Source organism: Macadamia integrifolia, chromosome 11, assembly GCF_013358625.1.
Source record: "Macadamia integrifolia cultivar HAES 741 chromosome 11, SCU_Mint_v3, whole genome shotgun sequence".
Classification (NCBI taxonomy): domain Eukaryota; kingdom Viridiplantae; phylum Streptophyta; class Magnoliopsida; order Proteales; family Proteaceae; genus Macadamia; species Macadamia integrifolia.
Window position 1 is genome coordinate 28,148,672 of NC_056567.1, and position 16,239 is coordinate 28,164,910.

The window sequence follows — 16,239 nt, forward strand, 5'->3', positions numbered from 1 at the left end:
ATCTGACATAGACCAAATTCTGGTCTAAAGTCGCTCTTGGAACAAAGAATACCTCCTCAAAACTGAGGCAAAACTGATGGGTAGATCTTCTACAAACGGCACCTTCTATGACAATCAGGAGAACAGTTAAAAACAAGGTATTGCAGGCTGATCTTTGCAGGGAAGAACCAGAACTTGATAAGACCCTCACTGCAGCAGTAAAACACACCAGAGCAGCAGATCAGAAGCAAAAAAGTATCTTTCCACAAATAAAATAAATCTCTTGTTGTAAGTTTCTCATCAAACAATAGAAGCCCTCACGAGCAGTAGAAACAGCAAAAAGCTCCCTGCACACATCCATGAATCCTTGAGGACTCAAAGCAGAAATGCAGAACTGCAATGACTGGTTTCAAGTGCTTTGATACCATGTAACAGTATCAATACAAGGAAAATGGAGAGAAAGAAGATAAGGAAAGAGGGAAAAAAAAAATAACTCACGATTAGGTTATGTTCTCTAATCATTGGTAACATAGTATATTTATAACAAAATATCAAGACATAACATGCAGCCCCTGGACTTATGTGTATTTACACATACTCCCCCAAATAATAAAAATTATTACATAAACACCCCTGCAGTACATAAATATGGAGAGAACCCTTGTTAGTGTGAGAACAAAGATAAAGCTAGAAATCACTCTCAGAGATCAAAGATTAAGAATTCATGGGTTCAGTCATGAAGCTTTCCAGAATTAGGTTAGATGCTAACAAATACAAGCAGAAGCAAAAAAACTATGCTAGCAGGAAGTCCTCTTTTACAAGATTCAGTCTCTCCATGGTGGGTATGTGTTCTTGTCCCTGGAGGCACTCAACCATACAGTTTCTAGCTCCAGTTGTTGAGGGAAAATCAGTCTAAAAATTCAGAGAAAAAAGGCTTCATTGTTCAATCAGTACATGGATACACATTCAATAACTCTTTGCTTTCAACCAACATCCGTGTGAAAGTATGTTCATGAACATGGAAGCCACTAAAGGAATAATAAGCAGATTGGGGAGATAGACGAATGAGATTTTATGCATAAACCTTCAGAAGGAAATAAAGAGATGTCGGGATCATCAATGCTCCAGTAGCAACAGCTGCAGTCAACTCCCTAGAAAGCAAGACCTACACACATCCAATAAAGGGTCAGAGTAGATAATTGGAATATTTTCTAATGCATAAATCAATGTGGATGCAGAAAGGCAAAGATCAGATACAGGCACCAACCTCAAAGAGGGGGAAAATACTAAACGGTGGGTTCCATATGCTTACTTTACACTTGAGTGTGTCAGATGAAGGTTTCAGTTTCTTCAGAATATGGAATTTAGGTAACATCATACAAAACTAGTTCGAAAAGTTTTTTATTGACGATAGAAGGGGCCGAGAACACCCGGATCATCTTCTCATGACACCGATAGCCATGCGATCTGTCACCTAAGATTCTGGAACTGAGGTTGGACACTGAGAGCCCTGAAATTCAATGATCATACAGATTGCTGGGGAGAAAGAGGTTCAAGAGGGTCTGCCTTGAAGGATTGAACTCGTTTTCATTTTTCCTCTCTTGCTGAGATCCAGCACTACACAAAATGAATTTGTGTGTGCATGTGTATCTGTGTGTGTCCAATATCATTCACATCCTTCTAGTTTGCTCCCAGAATTTCAGGTGACCAAGTTCACTGCACATCGGTATTCATCAGTAGCTTAACTAAGATAATTCTGGTCAACCACCCACCTGGGTGGATCTGTTCTTTTGTACTTTCTTCTTCTGTTTACATAAACTCCAAATTTATTGTGTAATTTTATCCTCGGGAGTCTCCAAACTCAGAACACCCTTCTAGTTTCTTCCCAGAACCTGGATAACAAAGTGCACAGCCTTTCAGTGTGATCAGTAACTGAGCTAGGAGCCTTACGGTTTCATTTTCCTCTCTTTCATGCAGTTGGATTTATGGTCTGTTCTAATGGTTTTTTCCTCCCCTCCCCCCAAGTTCATCTAACCCACAAGGTCGCACACTAAACTAACCACCCCTCACCTTCAACCCTCATCTCACAGACGATGGTTCTCCAAACACAGATACAGAGTCTGCCTGCAGACAGTAACCAGGAATGGGGATACAATTCTCAGTTTGAGAAATCCAGGACACACACACACACACATATATATATATATATATATATACTAACTGGTATCTGATTGCCAGTAGCATGATTTTACTTAGTTACAAGTTGTCCCCCCTCCCCTCCTCCCCCACCCCCACCCCACCCCACCCCCCAAAAAAAAGGGTGATAATTTGAAATATTTTCTTAAAGGGAAAGAAGAGGGTCATCTGTAACTGAGCTAAAAACACATCTGAAACAGCTATCCTGAATACACGTGTGACACAACATGAAAAAATAATATAAAAAATGAATGATCTCTATTTACCGCCAAACAAGTATGTACTTTAAAAATTATATCTATGCAAGGTTACTTGTCAAAGTGTCAGCAGATTTCAATTTCAGATCATGTGTGAATGTTCTTCTGGAGAATTGTCCGATTTTAAATCAAGAAGTTCAATTCGAGTGGATCCCTCCTCAATGCCCGTCCTGCAAGTGCTTTGGCCATGTAGATAAGCAGTGTACAAGGCAATCAAGTTCTAACATTAGAAGTGAAGAAGCAATCCGGTTTCTGTCCATGATATATCTGCTAATTCAGAAGATTCAGAAGGAGCCAATGACCATGCTTCAATTTCGGATGATATTTTAAGGTCCTCCCAGGACCCGGCTCTTTTAGAGAACTCTGCCCTCTCATCATCAGAAAAGAAAAGATTATCGGCCAGTCTTCTTCTTCCCAGCCTGAAGTAGTGGCTGTAATGGAGGTTTTTCCAGAGAGTTGCGATCACATCAGTCCTGCTGTGCAGAACCAAGATTCAGATACAATCTCAACCCTTAATTGCAGCAACCCTGTCCTCAGTTTGGTATGTTTCCTAATCGAGACCCATCCCAGGATTCCCATTCTTCAATTCAAATTTTTGAAAAGAACCCTCCCTAGCTGTGCAGATTTTAGGGAGTAGGTTCTCCCTCTTTGCCTCTTTGGACAAGGGTAGTAATGTCCATAGGGGAATATTAGTACTTGTACTCATGTTTCCCTTATTATAAATAAAGGGGTGAGGGCTGGTGTCATAAGAAGCAAGTCATATTTTCCAAAATCTTCACTTTCATTTGTCTTGTCCCCAAGCCTGAGGGGGCTGACAATCTCTCTTCCTTTCCCTTTATCTCTCTAGAGAGCCTTCTTTATAAGTTTATTGCAAAAATTATTTATAATAGACTTCAGTTGGTCATTGACGCTTTGGTCAGCCATAATGAAGCTACCCTATTCCTGGCCAGAATATTTCTAATAATATTCTTCTATAACTCGAAGACAGAGGAAATGATGTGTAACTTTAGTCACTCTATAATGGATAATGAAATGGTGAAAATTGATTAGAGAAAGATCCCACAAAGTGACTATTTTAGATATATATGGGGTCTATTATAAATAAAGAAGGTGATAAAGAGGATGATGTTTCACAAAATATTAAAGTGAGATGGATGAAGTGGAGAGATGCGTCCAAAGTGTTGTGTGACCGGCGTATACCTTTAAAGCTTAAGGGAAAGTTCTATACAACTATTGTGCGACCAGCTATAATGTATGTGGGAGAATGTTGAGCAATTAAGAAGTGTCATATAAAAAAACTATGTGTAGCAAAGATGAGGATGTTAAAATAGATGTGCGGCAAAACTAGTAAGAATAAAGTAAAGAATGAGCATATTAGAGCTGATATGAGAGTTGCCCCAATCAGTGACAAGCTCCACAAAAGTCATCTGAGGTGGTATAGCCATGTCCAATAGAGGCCTGAGGACACCCCAGTAAGAAGAAGTGATCTGATTCAAATTGAAAGGTCTTAGAAAGCTAGGGCCATGCCTAAAATGACCAAAGCAATTGTGAGAAATGACATGCGTAGTCTCGATCCTGTCCCAAGTATGACCTCAGATAGAGCCTATTAGAGAGCAAGGATCCACGTAGCCGACCCCATTTATCTAAGAGTCTCCTATTGGGCAGAGTGCCTCTTTCCTCTTACTCTCATCTTTCTTTTCTCATCTCTCATCTTTTTTCTTTTTTTTTTAATGGATCCATGTAGCCGACCTCGTTAAGTTGAGATAAGCTTGAGTGTTGTTATTGTTGTTGTTATGTCTTGAAGTTGTTAGGGGATTCAAGAGAATCATTCTGCTGCTATCCTTCTTAAGCCTGATATCCGTAAGGCGCTTGATTCACTTAGATGGGAATATATCCACCAGATTCTCTATTGTATGGATTTCCCTCCAAATTTCATTCATTGGATCCATAGTTGTATCTCTTGGGGCCAATTCTCGATCCTTGCAAGTGGTGCTCCTCAGAGTTTTTTATAGTCTAAATTGGGAATCCGTCAAGGATGACTAATCTCACCATTCTTGTTCTCTATTGCAACAGAGGGTCTCTCTCAATGTCTAGAGATCTATACTCATCAAAATAAAATCCAGCCTATTCAGAAATCCAAGGCTTTGAAGATCACTCATTTAGCTTTTGGGGATGACCTTACGATCTTTGCCAAAGCTTCTATGTGGGACTTTTCATTCTCTTGGAGATTGAGAATTTGACAACGGAAAATTCTTTGGCTGATGAGGTATCCAAAGGAGGAATAATAGAGATTTACTGTAAGAGGGAGGAAAGCAACTGCATATGGTCCCTTGTTTGGGTTGACGGCCTTTAGCCTTCTTGTATCTTATCATTATTCTGGTAATTTCCTTTCTTCTCTTCAATAAATTTGGTAATGAAAAAAATAAATAAATAAATAAATAAAAAAGAAGAAGAAAAATTAGTGTGTCCTTCAGTATTAGTTTCAAGATGTAAATCCATGCAAGCTGCCTTCAATTGGGATTCAGTTCCTCCAAAAATCACTGATTTTTTGCTTTTCCTTTTCTCCCTTGCACAACTTCCATTACTTGGTGTGTTATCCATTAAGTTTTGTTACATCAGAAACAATATCTCCTATCATAAGCACTTCATTCATACATTAACTTACTTGTAGATTTCGAGATGTAAAGCTTTATAAATAATACAATAAATCATACAGTTACTGATTAAAAAATAAAACACATACAAATTTACATTCCTGAATTATATATTGAAAGAAACCACTAACTGAACAGATGCGATCATTGAGGCTCGCGCATTTAAAAATGAGAGACAGCTTACAGGAATGATTAGCTTTTGTCCCCCACGATGGAACTCAAATTTCCACAAGATTCCCTGTTTTAACAAAAACAAGGAGAGGCGTTATACACAAACTTCACACGGAAAAAGGTTGTACAATCTACAGGGAAATCAAAGGAAAAGGAAACGAGTACATCAGCAGCTGAAGGAACAGTTACATAAAAATTTTATTTCAGTTGCAGATTATGTCAGAAAAACAGAGGATTTCTACAACAGTACAAAAAGAGAAAAAGATAAGGAGATGAAATGTATTTAAAAACAGCATGAAATCAGTTTGAAACGTATTTTATTGACATAAATAGATAAACCTTGACTTTCAGTTTGAAACGTGTTCAAACACTCCATGATGCTGAATAAGTTGGCAGCAAGTTCAGCTGCCTGCAGTAGTTTTCAAGCTACCAGAAGATTAGGGTAGTGGGGAAAGTTGGGTATTGGCCTATTGGAATGGCTTGTTAAGAAATGAGATGAGACCATTCACAGGAACATCAAAACCAAACTTCTCACAACGTAGTTGCCAAAACGTTCACCTAGTTGATGCCACGGTGACTTGATGCCTAAGCCAACCGCCAACCGTCAACCGCCAACCGCCAACCGCCAACCGCCAGTGCCTTATGTTTCAAGGTGCCTATAACTAGATGAAGAAAACATACCAGTAACATGGAAAAATACATGGAAAATGAAAATATACCTCTATCTCCCCTTGGGTTCCTGCCTTGCCTAAGCATCTCGCCTAGGAACCATGGCACCATGGCCTTGACTTGGTGCCATGAAAAACAATGTTTCACAAAGGCAAGCACACATGTCACTGGTTTTATACTACTTCCCGAGCCTGTGAACAGGATTTCTGCGGCTCAACTTCACAATAAGCATTGAGAAACCAATTTCTTAGATGTATAATAATTATCTTAGACTTTATGGCTTCTAGATCTTCAAGAATTTCATTAAGAACTTGAAGCTCAGTTCAAGAAGCTAACCTCAAGAAAGGTCAAAGATGACTCAAGAAATTGATTTCTCCAAACATATGCTTTCATACAATTAAACACAACCATAGGTCCATAAGTGCAACTTCCATTACATAATTAAAATACACAGCACTATCTAAACAAACTCAATCTACAGGACTAATGATCAATGATCATATATTTACATAACTTGGATCATTCATAAAGATGCCAGTTTAAGTGAGATAAGAACTTGCATCATCCTTCAACATGTGTGGTGCATCAAATTTATAGATGATGGAATTATATATCCAAACTATTACAGAAATCAACTTTTTGAACTTCAGAATTTATCAACTTCCCACCACAGTAGACAACAGAAGGAAATAACATCGGATACAAAATACTTGGTTTAAGGAACGATATAAGCTTAAAAAGCATAATCAACGATGAATAATAAATTGAAAGCATGCTTCCTCTCCAAGCATAGCCGCAATCACCTGAATTCCTATGGAATAAAGCATCCGAACAGCGCTAAAGTCAGATATTTTTCTTCCACCCCCAACTTCCAACTCTAAAGCAGTGCTGCAAAATTAATACTGATGTCACAAAACTAAACGAGAAAATACTTTAATGAATATTATAAAAGTGTGCCTCATCATAAATTCTTTACAACATTCACCGTAGTATTTCCTGCTTTATCATATATCCAAATTAAATGACAAGAAACGTCTACAGCAGTGACAAACGATGACATTAAAAAATTCACAGGAAAATATAATAGTAATTACTATATCAAAATAATACCAACAGAATATGATAAGTGAAGTGTGCCCCAATAGCAAATGACTTGAGCATGCAAACACGAGGAACCATGGGCTAAGATCTTCCTAAGAAAGGAGTCTCAATCATAACTTTTAAACTTGACATACGCTGATCATTGTTTCCCCAAACACGAGGGACCATGGGCTATTCACCCCCCTCCTTTTCACGAGTCAGATTTTTATTAGAAGGCCCACTCTTCTATACAAGTACCAAAAAGAATAATCCTGCTCATCCAATACCAAATCTTGTCTCAATCTTTAGGAATACATAGAGAACCAAGGATGCTTTCAAATGGGAAGGAAGTCTCAAGGAAGCGCAAGCTACTTGCTAGTGTAAAGGAAATTCAATTTTTCCCCCTTGGGTACAGAGTATAAAACAATTTCAAGTTCTCCCGCACTCTCGCCTAGAACTCCAGTTTCCAAAAGGAATTTGAGACCCTATATATAAAGGTGAATTCATGAACAAGTCCACAATTTGCATGGAATTGGCGACTCCCACATAATACCTAAGCCTAGCCACTCTTTTCCCTTTTCACCAAGCCTTGACGCTGGCATATCAAGCAATCCAATAAAAAAAAGTTTCATGGTGGCTCCCTCTAGCATTTCGGTCATGGACGTGAGAGTAACTAGAATGCAAACACGCAATACAGTGACGAGGATTAAAGTATCGGTATCGGTCACCGTATCGGTCGACCAAAATTAAGATACATATCGGAGGGGTATTGTATCGTATCGGAGATACGCTAAAGATACGCACATAAATGGATATGAAACACATTTTTAAACACTTTTGCATTAAAAAAATTGTTAAAAAAAGCTATTAATAACATGTATTATGCATAAACACTAAATTGAGGGTATCGCACTAAGAATTCAAGGTTTGTAATTGTCCCATAAATGTAAAATCCTTGTTCCCAATCTTGATTTCCACTTTAGTTAGAGAGAACTATGGCTGGCAGTAACTTTAGAACAAAAATCCCTCAAAAAATCGTGTTTTCTGAAAAAATACCCATCTTGGCCATTATATGACGGTAGCGCACTGTATCGGTACGTATCCGTGAGTACCGATACTCACTGATATGTACTGATACTCACTGATACATACTGATCGATACATACTGATACTCACCGATATGTACTAATACTCATCGATACGTACCGATCGATACATACAAATACTCAACGATACGTACCGATACATACCGAAACGTATATTTCCCCTTGATTTTATATTTTTCAGAGTATCAATACGTATCGATAGTGTATTGGTGCATATCGGTATGTATCGTAGGATATATATCAATACGAAAGGATTTTAAAAATTCTATGTATCGTATCGGTCGGCTAAATTTAAGATACGTATCGGAAGGTAACGTATCGGTATCGGAGATACTTTATACCATGTAATACACATGGAGGCAGTGTCTGCCAATTGATAGATAGACTTTTCCCTGAGAGGAACCAATGCATGAGAATTTAGATAGAAGCTTTTTGAATGAATGATAGCAAGCCCCAAACTTTCTATTTCCAAACAAAAATAACTCTTTTTAATGAGGTCTGATGCAAAGCAGGTATGCTTCAAACAACGAATTCAAGTCACTGAAAGAAATGAGCTTGGCAGCAACCAGTGTAGTATTTATGAGGTCAGTATCAGCCGCTGGAATTATGGCCACACCCCTAAGTACCCTTACAGTTGGTTTTGATGATAACAAACAAATGACTAATTTAACCATAAGTTGTTGAGTGCTACTTGGTGAATTGAATTGATTATGAAGAAGGATTCTCAAGAACCAAGGACTCAAGATGTCAAGACATGAATAACATATCAAGACAAGTACCACTTGAAGACTTGATGGAAGATAAGAAAAACTTCAAGCATTGCAAGCTCAACATGAAGATTGTTGAAGAGTCCTTACAAGATAGATGAAGTCCTATCTATATAAATGTGTCCATATGTAATTGTGCACTCATATCACTTCCATTGCACACATGCATCTTAGAATGACTTTAGGAAATACCTATGACCAAGTGTCAAGACCTAAATATGGTTAAGAACATATTAGGTATAACATGTCTCAGTAATTGCTGAGAAAACAGCAATGACATCATTCAAGGGCATTTTAAGCAACCTTAAAGTTGGTATAGAAGATGTTTTCTTCACCAAAGTTGTAGAGATTCGAGTTAAGAATCCAACAAACTTGGAATCAGGTCAATCCGAAGTTAAGAAAGATATGGCCAGAATACTGATGAAAGGTCAATTTCCAGATGGTCGGACCATCCGATCAACCGGGACCAATGGACTGTCAAAAGTGAGAGTGATCGAACCAAATGGAGGTCGACCAGGCTCCAGTCAATCGACCGGGACCCAGCCGGTCGAAGTATCCGGTCAACCGGATCGCGACTAGCCAGCTTGCCCGAATCCCCAACAGCTCTCTCAACAGTTAGTTTTCAACAGCTCTTTTTGGCAGTCAATCGGTAGACCCAAAAAGTGATCGTTTGAATATTTTTTGCCTAATTTTGTTCCCTAATCTCACCTATAAATACCACTAATGCTATTAGTTAATTATCAATAAATCCTAAGCATTAGAGACCCATTTCTAAAGCATTTGAAGTGAAAAATATTATATACTTTCCTTGAGTTATTGGCCTACACTATCTACACAAGTGAAGCTCAAGGTTCTTTTCAAAGCCTTCAACCTCATCACTACTTCAGCAAGCTTACTGAAGACTATTGAAAGCATTACACTCATAGTTGCATTTTATTCTTGCACCACACAAAGAGGTAACTCTAACTTTATTCCACTATTATTTTTGTATTAGTCCAAGAGTTAGGTAACTCTAGTACTAGACAATTGTTAGTACACATTGGTCTAGACTATACTTAGGTGGATGTGTAGGATTCTCTTATCCTCAAAAGACTTGTAAGGTCCCTCTCTACCAGGAAAAAGATTGTAAGCAAGGTTCAAAATATCGGGTTTTGACCTGGTTCCAACCCTTGGGGAGACCGAAATTTCGAGGAAACCAGGGAAATTTTCCTAGTTTGGTGGAAACTTTGGTTTCGACCCTCAAAATGTGTTATTTTTTGTGTACGTCCTATTTTAGACATTTCTAACCCATTCACATAATTAGTTTCATGAAAAAAACACCTAAAGTCATACTTGTGGCGTTGACCAAAGTTTGGTAATGTACGTTGAGTCGTTGACTAAAACTATACTACATAAGTACATATACAAGTTACTAACTAAAAATGTGAAATACATGATTAAAAGTCTAAAACAAAGAAAACATAATGTAAAGGATCCAAAATAAATAATAATATTACATAATTGTGAGTTATCTCTCAAGTCCCAAGTCTCAAGTCTCTAGTCTCAGCAGTTAACACTCAACACTCAATAGTAATTCCAAGTAGTGTCCAAGTATATTCTATAAAAAAATGACTTTTAGGAAGATGTGATTTACCTTTTTGGCCCAAGCTCCCTTTCTTAGGTAGATTTGCTATGAATGTGCAAGATCCAAGCTTAGAATGAAGATTTGATGGCACAAGGGAAAAATCTTGAGTATTTTCTCAAGTTTCCCACTTCACAGAGAAGAATTATGGGGAGAGGGTCAAAATTTTGAAATAAAAAGGCTTGGTTTCCCATTTAAGAAGGTTTTATAAAGGCTCATTCAACCCAAAGGTCGAACCCATTGGTACACTCGAAAATTCCCACATTTCGTTTGAAATGTGAGAATTTTGGTCGATACTGGTTGAAACCAATGACTTTTAAAAGTCACATGGTATTTGGTATTGAAGTCCTAGTATATCGTGGAAATGTGGGAAATTTCGACGGTATCGATGGAAACCTTGAACCATGATTGCAAGGTCCCTCTCTACCTGTGAAAGAGATTGTACGGATCCTCTTATTCTTAAAAGATTATGTAAAGGTTTTCCTCCCTACCTACTGTACTGAAAGGGAAGAGTTAGTGGAAGACCTTATAAGTGAAACTTGTAGGGAGTGGACTAGACTCGGATTGAGTCAAACCGCTATAAATCCTAGTGTTGTGTGATTGTGCTTAATTTTCTTTTTTCACATTTTTAATTTGCAATCACACTTGGGAACATCAAACCAAAGAATTTTAAAAATCCACTAGTATAACCTATTCACCCCCCCCTCTAGGTTCTTTCATCAGTTCATGAATCCCCATAAAGAAATACTGGAACACTCAGACTGTGTAATCAGAACCAATATGACAAAATAAAGTGATAAATATATTACAAGTACCATAGGGTAACTAGGGTGAAATAGAACTGAATAAAAGTTATCAGATAGATGCTACCATCTCTCCAATAGTTTTCAAAGCAATATGAACAACATTCACCATGAATGCACAGATTGTTTAGACACTGAATTTCATTTTTCCATCCTAAAATCAAAGTAGCCTTCTACCTCAGAAATAAAAGACTGTAAGATTCCAATGTGGTATACATGATATATCCTAGTTGTCATGATCCCAAGGCAATTGTCAGGAGACTTTGGCAACTCGTCAGCCAGGCGTCGCCTTATCTGTTATGGTGCCCTATAAAATACAAGCATTTGTCATTGATTACCCTCTTTAAAATGATTCCATTTGAGTAATTTTTTAGTGGAGGAGTTTAGTTTTTTTTATGCAGGTGTATAGTTTTTGTTATGCATCATCATACAAGTCTATACTTCTGTTTTATACTTTTCCCTTCCCCCATCCATGAAACATCCATTTTACTTACTTATATAGGGAAGGAAGGAAATGCAATGGCTGTTCCGTGGGTGTAGACCATGGCCAGCTAATAACTGCCACCAGGCACCTTGCCTAGCACCCAAATTTGGTGACAGGTAGAACCCACCCTCCTCTATCAGTTGTTAAATTTAAAACTAAACAGAGTTTTTCAAGTGGAAAAATAATTCTTTAAAAAATGGCTGAAAGTACAAGGTGATAGTCCAACACAAGGTGAGACTGATGACAAGTAGGACCACCAAATCTAACAGAGGCCAATCCAGGGGGCACACTATCTGTGTAACACTCAGACTGGCTACCATCCCTAGCATGGCCCAAACCATGCTCCGGTAATGTCAGTGCTAGCACAACAGTTTTGGCACTAAAATTTGCCAATTATATATCCATAACACAACCAACACAAATACATTCACATAAACCCATCATTTTGAGATGTATAATTCAAATCACTGGCTAAAAAGCTCCAAATATTAAGAATATCTTCCCACAAGGCGTACAATAGACAAGAACTAGAGACAAAAGGATACATGATATGGAAGAAAACAATGTTCAACAATTCAGATATTTAAAAAAACATCAAGCATATACCTTCCGATTCTACCAGCAATATGACCATGTGACTTCGAGGAGAAGTGATGAGTATAATGAGCTGATGCCCCCAAGGAACTTGTTCCAAACTGCAGAAGATTACTTGAAATTAATAAGAAAGAGCCAGGTCTAGAATCGACACTAATAGATGTGGAGAAGCATAAGAAATTTGCAAAGGTGAGAAAAACAATAGGGTGTGATATCTCTAGACAAACACACTAGAGAGGTATCTCCTGATGGACAATGTAGTATAACCATCAGTCTCACATTCTTCACATCTCTATCTTTGATATGAGATCGTATTCTATACATTGAAAGTACATAATAGCCTTTGATATTATTAACTTGATACAATTTAAAATGAGAACTTGAACGGTATAGTTGGATAAGACCTCAATGGAAATTGCAAACTCAACTTACTTCCAGATGTTCTTCACAATGATGATTTCCCTCTCTGAAGTGAACCAAATCTGTTCATATCTGACTCAGTCTAAGGAGGTCAGTATCGGCTACTGGTTGGGAATCTCATCTACCTTACCATCAATTTATTATTGGTCAGGAGAAGCTCCAAATCTGGCTTGATGCTTGGGAATCTAATCTACCTTACCATCACTTTATTCTTGGTGGGGAGAAGCTCCAAATCTATCTTGTACGGGTTGCTTTCACTATGATAATAAATACAAAACCTTTTTTTAACCTTCTCTCCAAAAAAAAAAAAAAAGCAGCAGCTCCAAATCTTGTAAATCCATGATTAGATATTGAATTATGAAGGGAAAGACGTGTTTCAGATCTCATCACAAGAATCAATCCAAAGTTGTCATTTCCTTAGGGGAACAAAGGAAAAATGGAAGGTTTGGAAACAGGCTCCCTGCTTTTAATTATTGCAGGAAATAGTTGTCATCTGCCCAAATACAAGCCACAGCTCACTGTTGTTGGTGGGTTAAAGTGGATAATAACCTTTGGAAACCTCGATCCCCATCTTCTGTGACAGTGAACATCATCACCATTCTGATTCTTTGTGACCATTCCATCTATGGCAGCTCTCTCCGTCCATTATTCTCCTTCATGGCCACTCCTCAGAGAAAATCCTTATCCCTAATGGAACTTGTACCCATCCCAGATATACTTGCTGTTTTAGAAGTGCAATGGGGCTGTTTATGGAAGTATTTGGGTTAATAACATACGGTATAAGATATGGATTTGCAGTGAATCAGTATGGTTCTTTCTCAAGGCCACAACTTAATGGGACTGAAAAGTGACCTAACACTGCCCGTCAAGAGATACCCTCTATGAATGCACATCTAGAGAACCTTTTGCCATTAATCATACCAAAAAACAAATGGAATAAATTATAAAGAACGAGTGGTGAAGGTCCAGAGTTTCACTTGCATAATCTAATCTAACTTATACATCCTTCCTGCTCAAGTAATTATGCTAGCAAAAAGGTTTGGATGCTATAAAATCACATTTATTTCAAACCTCAGAAATGCAAAACTAAAATTGTCAAACTTCTGACCATGTCTCATTTACAAGCAAAACAGTAAGAAGATTCCTTTTCAATATGTATATAAACAGCCTCACCACTCACAAATGCTGTTCAGGATGTAGCATATGTCATCAAATAGAGGAGAACAATGATATCAGAAACCTTACAAGAACACTGCTTTTAAGTTAAAAACACTCTTACTTCCTACACATTCTTGATCTTTTAGGGGATGAAAATAACAACATGCCTAACCCCAAGGGGGTAGCCGAGTTGGCAAGGGACCTTCGCCTCAATAAGCGTGTGGTTCTGAGTTCGACTCCTCTTACCTCCTTGGGGCCACTCGGGGGTGTTTAGTGCTCTTCACTGCTTCAAAATGAAAGTTGAATGGTTCTCATTCAACCCCAATATGACGCGGTTCATGCAGTTGTGGGGTCAATATGGACCCGCGGGAATAGTCAGGCCGAAATCTTGGATACCCGTCGTTAGTGAAAAAAAAAAAAAACAATAACATGCCTATAATACCTTCAACTCTCCAGCAGCAGACGTTTTCTCATCTTTCTTTTGCCATCCAGCAGCAACAGATGACTCTGGCCCCAAAACAAGTTGTATCTGGAAGAAGGCAATAAATATTATCAAAAGGAACAAGCACATTAAAGAAAATGATAGAAGTATAAGGGTCTTTCTGATTGACACCTCCGAAGGTATAAAATAATTTTGTCACCAGAGTTCAGATTACCCCTCCTTTGTCTAGTAAAATCCATTTAACTTAGGATAAAATGGACATTTGCCTAGCCCTTCAAACATTAGCAATGAAACTCACCAGAAAATATATCAGAAATCACCATGAAACTTTAACTAGTGAACCATGAAACCCAAACATTTTGAAACTTTCAAATTCTTAGGCCAAGGAATCCTAACGCTAAAGCCTGATTGAACCCTGTTGTGAATGCCGGAGAACATGGAAAACAACCTTAACCCATTGGAGTGCCAGGGACAGCCTAAGAATGTCAAAGAACAAGTTTAACATCCAAAGGTAAGGTTAAGATAATTGAACTTGACCAATTGATTCTATTCCAATCATATGCTTATTAGTTGATTGTGCACAGATAGGTCCTCATAAGTCTTCTTTACATGGGGAACATAGTTGTCAAGGCAACAACTAGGAGTCTAGGCAGCTCAGCCTGGACTGGTGCCTTGCTGGTGTCGCCTTGAATTCTCCCCCCTCTCCCCCCTTAACCGCCTAGGCACCGTGACAACTATGATCAGGAAAGCTCCAAAATCTAGCCTGTACAGAAGTACTGATGAATATCTCCTCCAAAAAGAAGACAGCATGCTAGCTTGGGGAGTCAGGGTTCACAATAGTGTAAGCTCTATTTTCAAACTGATGATGTGGCTCCATACAAGGAGAAAGTGAACGAGGCATCAGTAGAATATTGCATGAATAAAGCAGGGTTAACAATCACAAAAGAAGAGCTAATGCAAGGACCCCAGTCTCTAGCCGATTTTCTTTACTAATGCAAATGACAACTTAGAGCCACAAAACAGAGCTTTGATACCAATTTGAAATAGGACAACCATGTACACAGATCTGATGTAGAACTAAGGATCCATTGTTATTCAATCTTTAGTGGAAGTAGGAGAGAGACCGTTTGTCATTCATATTCTGAAAAGTGTAAGAGGTAAAAGCGAAGCTCAGGTTTGAAGTAAAACTAGGGTTGGGGATTTAGGGATATGGCAGTAGTTGATAGAGATAGGTTATGGCTGCTGAGTCTTAGGGTTCAGTTAATTTGGAAGGTGAGTTTAATGGCCGGAATTGCTTCTGTAATAGGTGGACAGGCAACGGAAAGTGGGAAACATACAGCTACAGTTTCACATCACATACTCCGTCTTTGTTCTACTTATCTTAAAGCCTCTTATTTCCAAGGTTGATCTCCATCTCTTCAGTTTAGCGTTGAGCCTATTTTTATGTCATCCAATAAAACAATATCGTCCGCAAAAAGCATACAACATGGAACCTCACCTTGATTTGGTCAACTCATCCAGAACAAGCTCAAACAGATAAGGGCTTAAAGCTAACCCTTGATGAAGCCTAATAGTAATTGGAAGATTGCTACCTTGACCGCCTTTAGTTCTCACACTAGTCACCACGTCAGCATAGATATCTTTAATTATATCCACATATTTACTCGATACCTTTCTCTTCTCTAGGACATGCCATACTAACTCTCTGGGTATTCTATCGTAGTCCTTTTCTACATCAATAAAGACCATATGGTGGTTCTTCTTCATAGCTCTACAAGTTTCCTCAGTCTCCTGAGCAATTAAATAGCTTTTGTTGATGATATCCCTGGCACAAAACC

The 16,239-nt window shown here is 38.2% G+C and overlaps 1 protein-coding gene across 1 annotated transcript in view; it reads right to left on the minus strand.

The window, feature by feature from the left end:
• Positions 1 to 16,239, minus strand: part of LOC122094155 (chaperone protein dnaJ 13) — a 42,755-nt gene that overhangs the window by 15,461 nt on the left and 11,055 nt on the right. The window contains exons 5-9 of the mRNA XM_042664854.1: positions 14,402 to 14,488; positions 12,394 to 12,482; positions 6,730 to 6,814; positions 5,271 to 5,324; positions 1,064 to 1,144 (exon numbers count right to left, since the gene is read on the minus strand). Coding sequence (XP_042520788.1) covers positions 1,064 to 1,144; positions 5,271 to 5,324; positions 6,730 to 6,814; positions 12,394 to 12,482; positions 14,402 to 14,488 — 396 coding nt within the window. The remainder of the gene's footprint in view (positions 1 to 1,063; positions 1,145 to 5,270; positions 5,325 to 6,729; positions 6,815 to 12,393; positions 12,483 to 14,401; positions 14,489 to 16,239) is intronic.